The 10,181-nt window shown below is 30.3% G+C and overlaps 1 protein-coding gene across 1 annotated transcript; it reads left to right on the plus strand.

Moving 5' to 3' along the window:
• Positions 1–5,123: 5,123 nt before the first annotated feature.
• Positions 5,124–7,173, plus strand: LOC108981371. Its single transcript, XM_018952493.2, has 2 exons — positions 5,124–6,110; positions 6,839–7,173. Exons 1-2 carry the CDS (start codon positions 5,287–5,289, stop codon positions 6,897–6,899), a joined length of 885 nt encoding a protein of 294 aa, XP_018808038.2. The 5' UTR covers positions 5,124–5,286; the 3' UTR covers positions 6,900–7,173.
• Positions 7,174–10,181: the final 3,008 nt, after the last annotated feature.

Genomic DNA, 10,181 nt, shown 5'->3' on the forward strand with positions numbered 1-10,181 from the left:
TGGCTGTAGTGCCACTCAATAAAAAAAGGCAAAGATAGTGATTGTTTTACTATTCCCTTTTTTTTCCTTTAAATTTATATTAAAAATCTCATAAAATGACATTTTTATATAATTTAAAAGAAAATAAATTTATTTTTAATTAAATTACATGATTACATAGATTGATTAAATTTATTTTCTTCTAGATTATACAAGAAATTCATATTCTGAAATTTTTAATACATATTCAAATAATAACAAGAAAAAAAAATTGAATAGCAAAACATTAGTAAATGAGGTGTAATTGTAAGTGTACCATTACCTATAAACAAATAGTAAAGTGAAATAATTTATGCACGAATTATTATATAGAATTATTATATAAAATTAAATTTATAAAATAAGGTATTTTGAAGTGGTAATTTATATTATAAAATTATTTATATTATAAAATAAATTAAACAAATCACTTGAAAAGATAAATTTATAAAATAACGTACTTTGACGCGATACATCAAATTGTAAAATTATTTTTATTAAAAAATAGATCAAAAAAATCACATGAGATTACGTTAATTTTTAAATTGATTTTTATATAATTGATTTTATGTCTATAACACTTCTCAATCGTAAAATAGGTCGTCAGGACGCTAGAGCTCACATATTGTAGGGAGATATTTGGAGTTTATACATGGTAGGGGGAGATTTGGTGTGTTGGCCATGCTGCCTAATGGATTATTGATTCAATCAATTGGGTTGCTAGAGTTATCCGCTGTCCTGAAATATTACAAAGTAAAATTGATAAAATTATGTTATATACTGATAAGTAATATTAAATACAGTTATAGATTATGTAAGAACATTAAAAACATTAATTTTTTTTCACATGAGTTTTATATTTATTCACTTATTTTAAATACAATTATAAATTGCGCAATCCATGATTTCAAATATCATATCTCTATACTATTTTCCAAATCATAAAATATGTTGTGAGTTATTAGACGTTTTATTTTCTAATTCATAAAACTTTAATTAGATCTTAATCCTTCAAATTCTATTCTTATTTGAACATGTTGAGGGTTCCTATCCATATTTTTTATTAAAGGAATTAATGATTGATTTATAATGTCAAGTCAATGACATAAAAATAAAATGATAATATAATTTTTTATTTTTTTTTTTTTGAATTTTTTTTTTCTAGTGATTGATGACAGTCGAATGTCTCAAGTCTCAAGGGTTGCATTTCCTCAATTTGACTTTTGATAATAATAAAAAAAAAAATACAACTATGGTGCTTGTGAGCCAAAACTAATATTAAAGACTGTTTAGATAGTGAGATTAGATGATTTTAAATAAAAATTAAAAGTCGAATAAAATATTATTATTATTTAAAAATTTAAAAAAATTATAATGATAAAATAAAATTATTTCTATATCTAAACAGGCCTAACTCTCTTTGAACTAAGAGACAATGTCTTGATCAAGATTTTGGCGAATTATGTGTGGTGGTTGGCAAAAAACCAAGAAAGAATTAAGCGTTGATGTAAAGGTTTGTGTTAATCGAGAGAAATGACTTAGACAATAATGCACTGATTTTGTCATATTCATTAAAAGACACATGATTGAGCTGAAAATGACATTATGTCTATGGTATTGAAGATTGCATGGATATGATGTTAGAAACAGCTAGCTTGTTCATAATCTCACATGCAGCATGCTTGTTAGAGAGTGCATGCTGATAGATGTATTCTCAATGCATGCTTTTGGTCATCATCACAAATTTATAAAAGTAAACTGATTACAAATTTATATAGTTTGATGTGATATATTAGATATATTTTATAAAATAACTTTATAATCTGATTAATTATCATATAAAATCAAGTCAGTCTGTAGATTTACTTTTGTAACCAAAGCATTTCTCGTATTATAATTCCTATTTTGTGGTCATATTGTATAAGTTTTTCTTCAAAAGTGTCAAATATTCAATAAATACTTAGAAATCCATTTAATATGTTAATTTATTATTTATATGAATTGTGACATTAAAGTACTTAAAACCCATTTGCTTGTCAATTAGTGTCTAATGACAATATATATTATGTGTGTATATAAATAATATATATATATCACGGCCAAAATATGAAATGGTTTAAGAAAAATGCTATACATTAGTCACTATTCACTCTTATACTTCACACCTAAAACTTTTTTATAAGGTGTAAAAGTGTTTTTCGTAAGATGTAGAGTGTGTGGTGATAAATAGTAACTGAAGAAAAATTTATTTATTTATTTATTTTTATAATGGTGATAGCTAGAGGATGTCGACTATGAAAAAGGAATCCTTCTAGATTATTGCTCCAATCAACGTCCAATTTTTATTTTATTTTTTATTTGACCATATGAAATAGAGGAATGATATTCATCATCCTACATCACACATTTTATATATTTTAATATTATTATTTTTTATGCTTGTTAAACTAATTGAATTATTTTATTTATTATTTATACACCACATATTTATTATAGAAAAAATAAAAAATAATAAAATAAAAATAATATGTGGTATATAGTGTATAAGAATAATAAATAGAGTTGTTTTATGAAATAAGATAAATATATATGACCCTGAGTAACACCTGTCTGCAACAGAACGTTAACACCTAATACAGACATTACTTGCCTGCCTTGACTTTTCTAGGCCTCGCTGGTCTCCTTGTATATATTATTACCTAATCTGATACGATTGTTGAAAATGATCTTTTATATATATATATATATATATATATATATATATATATATATATACATACTTGTAGAGTTTATAAAGCAAAGAAAATAATAACACATTCCAATCTGAAATTGTACTTGCACCCACGTACTCTTTGATCTTGTTGACATTCTCTTACAATTACAATCACTATAAAAATGATATTCTTTATTTTATATTTTGTTATTTCTAATTATATATATATATATATATGTGTATGTGTGTGTGTGTGTTTGATGTGTCATATTTTAAGTGATCAATATCATTTAGTTAAGTGATCATTAATATATACATAAAACTATTCTATCCATCTATATATATATATATATATATATATATGTGAGATATGTTTCATTCTTTGGTTGGCATTTCTTTTTCCCTAACATGAAGTATATTGTAAATAAAACTATTGATTACATCACGAGTTGGATTAATCATATAAGAAACAAAAAAATATACTTGCAAGCTTTTTTATTGACATACTTAGCACAATGATCTCTAATTTTATTCAATCGAGTCATAATTGTGTTGTGAAGTTGAGAGTCCTTGAAAATCGTGATAAGAAAATATTTATATGCGATCAGTTATTTTTTATAAAAAATATAATTTTTTATTAAAATGAGTTTATTCTCGTTATAAATAATTCATCACAAATATTCGTTCTTGAACGTCACTTTGCTATATTGATTTGGTTGCAACTCCTCTATTTCAAGGTATGAAAATGGAGTAATATATATCACATTCAACCCACAAGCATAGACCTAAACTTAATCAGGTCTATATCACACGCATGCAACATATTTTGACTTACATAAAACTGTAATCACGAGTAATTCTACACCAAGATATGTGTATACACGCTAATTATAATCATGAAATGAGATGAAATACATTTTGTATCCAAACCTCGAAAGCCAAGTGGACCTCACTCACCTTCACTTTTACTTCAACCAAGTCTAAATCAAGTAGTAGTGCACATTGATGTGCATAGATTTAGTACGCCACCTACCTACATATATATATAGTGGGTTTGCTTTTGTTGTTGTTGTTGTTGCGATTACTAGCTTTTTTAAAGTATGTCATTATGTTCTTAAAAATAAAAGTCACACATCTACTTGAGATTCTCTTAACCTTGTTAGCAAAGGCAACCATGATTGTTGGCAAAGGCAACGGCTAGATGATGGCGCGGTGGTTGTTATATATATCTTAGTGCATGATCTTGCGGTAATAATTCCACTCTTACCTATATATCATCATTCTTGACGACTTGCCTAAGATTCTACAGCTAATTATTCTATGAAGTGACACATTATTTTTTAGTAAATACAAGATAACAAGTAAAAAAAAAAATTAATCACAATCGACACAAGATTTATGCAGTTCGATATCGTGCTTACATTCACAAAATTGTAGAAAATTTTATTTTAGATGATAATTGAATACACAATACGACAATATGGTAGCCATACAAAAATAATACAACATATATATATATATATATAGTAAATCCTAATTAAATGATCGAATTGGATCCAAGCCAGGGCAATCATGACCTAAGCTTCTTTGAAAATTCAATAAAAAATCGTAACAAGTTGAGTTAAGTCATTAAATCGGGGAATACACAAACAGAACCAAACTCCCCCAACATTATTTTATGCAAAAGTAGCTAAGGGCGGGTTTGGATTCAAAGATGAAATGAGATGATTTTATATGAAAGATAAAAATTGAAAAAAATATTATTAGAATATTATTTTTTAATATTATTATTATTTTAAAATTTAAAAAAATTAAATTAGAATTTGAAAAAGTTGAATAATTTATTATATTTTATTTGATAATTTAAAAAAATCATAATGATAAAATAAGATAAAAATACTTTCTAAATCTAAACGGAATTTAAAACTCTGATCATTAACGATTAGACTTCAATTTTTTTTTTTCAAAATTAAAAGAAATATATGTGCATGATTGTTTTCTTAAGCGAGATAATAATATAATCCCTTGAAAGTCGAAAATGGTCTGGGGTGTATTCAGAGAGTATAAATAATAATCACGGGATCTCATAGCTTTTCATATATTCTTTAAATTAAGCAATAAAATACCTCCCTACAGATACGTTCTGGATGCAGGATATTTAGCAGAGAAAGTCAGACACGTGGAGGCAGACGTATATGGGTAGCCTTTTTTCCACGCCCCATTAAAAGAAAACAAAAGCCTAAGCTCCTCAAAAGACAACATAAAATGTTAAAAAAAAGTTACAAAAAATATGAAAAATCTGAGAAAGAGATGGCCATCTGGCCCCTCCATCATCATCATCTAGAACACCTTGACTATTTGTGCCTAAGCTCTTCGATATGAATCCCTCATTAATAACTTTGGTTTCCGAGAAAATGACAAGAAGACCAAAAGGGTCGGTCATGATAATGCTCCTAAACCTACCTCTCCTCCAAGCAAACCTCAATCACACACCTTTGTTTGTTTCAGCCTCGCAGCTCTTCCTCTGAATTTTCCCACAAAAAGAAAAAACAGCCATGCTTGATCCTGGGACAAAACTGCTCCAAAATGGTACCCGATTCTCTGATCACATCAGTCATGTAAGTGACAGTTCTGATAGTTATCAAGCCCGGAACTATGGTTCGCGGGCTCGAAAAGCAGCTCAAAATTACAAGAAATATAACAGCTGGAATGGCATGGAAGTGCGGCTTGCACCTGAAAAGAAGGCGGTCGACGACTCTGATATCTGTTCGCCACCTTTATGGACGACAAGTCCGCCTGAAAGCCCTCAGCACCGGGCAAACCACTACCGGAGCCTGTCTCCAAAATCGAGAACCGAAGCCATTGCCAGAGGCCAGCAGGAGCTCATGGAAATGGTACGGAACATGCCTGAGTCGTGCTACGAGCTTACGTTGAAGGATCTCGTGGAGCAGCCCTTGGTTGAACCTCCGCGAGAGAGCGTGTCCGAAGAGAGAAATCCGAGTGCTGAAGTTGTGTATAGGAAGGAGAGCAGCAAGAAGATGAGTGATAAGAGAGCACTCGCGAGAAGAAGTACCGGCGGCATGGATGGCGGAGGGCTTTATCTTAAGATGGGCTTTCCCATGTTTTTAGGGTCGAGGAAGAACAATAAGAAAAATGAGTCTGTCACAAATACTAATGCAAAAGTCTCTCCCAAGCCTCCGGTGCCGGATGGATCTGCAAAGGTTGTGGATAAGGAGTGGTGGAAGAAGAGATTTTCGGTATCCGGGGAGAGTGAAAGTGGTGGGTCGATTAGCAATAGCGGAAGCATGAAAAGCAGCGGCAGCAGCAGCAGCAGCAGCAGAAGCAGCATCGACAGAAACAGAAGCAGAAGCAGCAGCAGGTTTGTTATAATTACTCAAAATTTGAATACTAATTAGTTTATAGTTTTGGTAACATCTCTAGAATTAATCTGGTTAATCTTTGAAAAGATGGTTCCAAATTTTTCTTTTAAGTTTTTGGAGAAGCTGCTCTGGTGTGAAACAGAGGAGCCCTGTTTCTGCAGTTCCTCATGAGGGTTCTTGCCAAAGAAAAAAAACCCCATTGAAAAAAATGTTACCCCTAACAATTCTCAGTCAATAATCAATGATTATTCTTTTGAAAATTCAGTTTTAGCTCAAAAATTCTCTAGAATTACGGGTCAAATTTTCTCTGTATCCAAACGGGGCATGCCAAAATTTATGGTGGGATAAATTTTGCAGCTATCAATATAGAATAGGTAAGGTTTTGGGGACAATATTTAAGTGCATATTCATTTAATGCTCAAAACATTGTTATTACTAGAGATTTTCCAAACATATTGAAATACAAACAGACACCCATTAATTACAAATATTGGCTTGAAAAGTCACAGGTGCTGTATTAATTGGAAACTTTTACTGCCAGCCAAGGTTGAGTTTAACATTGGACATAACACATTACCTTAAGCCGACCTGATGCAGCTGAATCTATACCAGATTACATATCTAATCATAGGAGATTAATCTTTTTTCTGCTTTTCAGCTCAATTTTGTGTTCATTATTAACTAGTATTTAGTATTGAGACCCTTTTTTCTTTTGGATGTAATGCAGGCATGGGAGTGGTAGCTGCTGGTGCTTCATCCGCACCAAGAAAAAGCATATTTCAGAGTAAATAAGCTGCCTCTAATTAAAAAAATAGGGGTACAATATATATTTTGATGTAATTATCCTTCAAATAATGTTTAGTTACACCAGAGTATACAAGATCATTTCAGAGAAAGTTTGCAACTTAGTATGTTTATATTCTTTACAGATTTTCAATGAGTGCATCTTTTTTCTCCTTTTTTTTTTTTTCAGTTTCCTATGTTCTTGCCAATAGATGAGTGTTGTTTTGTATTATAAGTTCCAAAATTTTACAGAGTTTATGAGTAATCTGTATTATTATACTCAAAAGAGCAAGTTCTTCATCTTAGATTTTGTCTTCTCCAATCATATTCATCGATACGACACATTTTAAGCGATCGTCTATTTAAGCTACTTAAAATGTTCTGCATTAACAGGTGTAATTGGAGATGAGTATATTCCCAATATCCAATCTCAGTAAGATCCAGGAATACGCAATGACTATGACATGAAAGACTTTTGGTTCAACCCAACATAATCTTGACAGCCAGCCTTTAAAATGGGAAAAAAATGGTTTTCTCAGGTCCTCTAGAAGCATGTCCAGATTCAAGTCAATGGAATAAGCCTAAAGTAAAGAAGCTTGGAAAAAAATGGCGTCAATGGTATGAACAAGACTATGCCATTGCAGAAGATAAGCTAAATTGCTTGAACCTCCATCGATTACCCACCATTTTTTTGTTCTTTCTGGATTCTCTTCGGCTATTTCCATCCAAAGTTGTGTTGCAAAAATACACAGGACAGGACAGGACAGACTGGCCCAGCTGGAGAGGCCTTTTGATTCTTTAGTTTTTGCTTTCCCATCTAAAACAAAAGAAAAAAGAAAGTAGGATAACAATGGAGCCTAATAACGTTGCATTCAAGCAGCAAAAGTAGCTTTTAATAAAGTTGGAGATCCGTTGTAGAGCAACAATACGTCAAAAAGACTAGTCTCTCCAAAAATTGCCTGATAATTCATTATCTTTTTTACTCACTCCTTGGACATATGGCATCCATCCCTCTTCTTTTTCATTAATGACCTTTAGGTAATGCTATTTTCACTTTAAAAACCAATATATAAAAATGAAGATTAGTATAGTCACAAAGAGATTATACAAAATTAATTCTATAAACTGATGTGGTTTCATATGATTTGTTAGATCTATTTTACAATAAAAGTACAATCTGACGAACTATGTGAATTTTCGTCAGTTTGTGAAATTATTTTTATATAATCTATTTGTGACTCAAGTATTTTTGAATAAAATATATATATATATATATATATAAAAGAGTAATGCTAGAGAGAAGCAACTATAACAGTGCATATTTTGCATTTACTGCATGGCTGCTTCTAGTTGATTGTTTCCAACACTCAGTTGGAGAGATTTGTGGTCTACATGATACTACATCATGTATGCAAAATAGATGCTCCCAATAGTGACTTCTATCTATATTTATTCATAAAAAAAAAAAAAAAAAAGTTGATCTACACTGTGCATGCATTTCTCTTTTTCTTTGTTTATTAAGAATTTAAGAGCCATTATTTTGTCGAGAAAGAAAAAAAAGGAAAATAAAGTAAAAGACTAGTGGGCTGGGCCCATTTCTCTGCCATTGAATTACGTATTATGCATCTCCCAATTGCGAGCCCATGGTGAAGAGAAGAAACGTTACACGTATAGTTATGGATGAGAAATGATATTTACAAATTACAATTTTAAGATGCGATTTTTTTTTTTTTTTTGAAAAAGTGGATAATTCTAGAATCGACATAATAAAATTATTTTTTTAATAATAGATTTTACTTTTTTTTTTAAATGAAATTTACTGAATTTACACACTTTAACACTGAATTTACTTGACATCGTGAATGTTACTTGATAAAATTTGTTGATACAAAGGCTTCACTAATAGAGAAGAAGATTTTTTTTTTTTTTTTGTTGCATTTGGTCGAGGGTAATCTTCTAACATTCATTAAATTCTATAAGATTGTTTCATTTGATTATTCTCTCTATCCTCTTTCACCATGAATGAGATTTTCACTGAGGAACCTCTCAAGTAATCTTATCTTTGAAAACATACATGTAGTCCACTCCCCCTTAAAAGGAGAGATTGAAATTACAAACTCTAATTAAAATTTAGAGAACATAGTAGAATTTAATTAATCTTTTATAAACAAGTAGAAAAAAGAGTTGAGTTGAGTCCCACAAGATTAATTAGTCTTTAAACACCTAGCCTTTGCGATGCACATTGTTAAGCACCATCACACGACCAAAGTCGAGAGGATCAACCACTTCAATATCCCTCCATCCAAGAAGAAAGGCATCTTGCTAAGCAAATCCAACATATAAACTTAAGAATATCAAGAACTTCTATGTCAGAGTCACAAGTGACTCTACAGAAGATAACTTTCAGAAGTCCGATACGTTAACTCAAATTGCACGATGAAATCATCAGATGAACTACTATAGAAAAGAAGACCAATTTGATCGAAGACATCCTCGATCTGGGAATTTCAGATTCAGATTGAATATACACAAGTTTGCTATGAAGCGCTAGTGGGTCCTAAGAACTCTATGGCATGAGTTTAAAAAGGGATAAGGTGACAAGGTCAAATAATCAACTTGTCATGGGGCAAACAAACAGCCTACGAATTCCTAATCCTCAATAATTAAAATATATGAATCAATGTCACCATGTATAGAAAAACTAATAAAATCATGTAAAGGTCGTTGAGTTCAACGTTCAACACAAATGTAAATTAAAAACAAAAACATTCCTCAACTACCATTTAAAAAAAAAAAAAAAAAATTTGCTTGCAAATTATTAAAGTTATCCACTTCACTTGTAATTTGAAATATATGTAGAAACTTATCCTTTTAAATATTTTATCATTAAATGGATGAAAAATATCAAAATTATCAAGTGTCATGATCTTAATTAGCATAGAGATCATGTTACCTATTCTCTGCATTTATCAAGTTTCTGTACATGTGAAAAGGTCTTGAACATAGAGATTATATAAAAATAAGCGTACATATGCAAGTATTATATCTCAGCATGATATATATGCGAGCCATAACTTATATATATACATCTACTCTATTATAATAAGTGGTTATCTAATTGTAAATAATAACTTTTATTTTTTTGTTATTATTTTTTTTTTCCATTAAGTCCGTTAAGTCCTGTTTTACCAAAAGGTCTTTAAATTCCTTAATCATTTGACGTGTAGCTCCCTTGTAGAATTTAATGAAAGATCATGTTTTACCAAAAGGTCCTTAAGACCCTTGAT

This window comes from Juglans regia, chromosome 6 (assembly GCF_001411555.2).
Source record: "Juglans regia cultivar Chandler chromosome 6, Walnut 2.0, whole genome shotgun sequence".
In the NCBI taxonomy this organism is placed as follows: domain Eukaryota; kingdom Viridiplantae; phylum Streptophyta; class Magnoliopsida; order Fagales; family Juglandaceae; genus Juglans; species Juglans regia.

Coding starts and splice junctions, on each gene's coding strand:
- LOC108981371 (XM_018952493.2), top strand. CDS start 5,287: ATGCTTGATCCTGGGACAAAACTGCTCCAAAATGGTACCCGATTCTCT. Junction 6,111..6,838: donor AGAAGCAGAAGCAGCAGCAG/GTTTGTTATAAT, acceptor GATGTAATGCAG/GCATGGGAGTGGTAGCTGCT.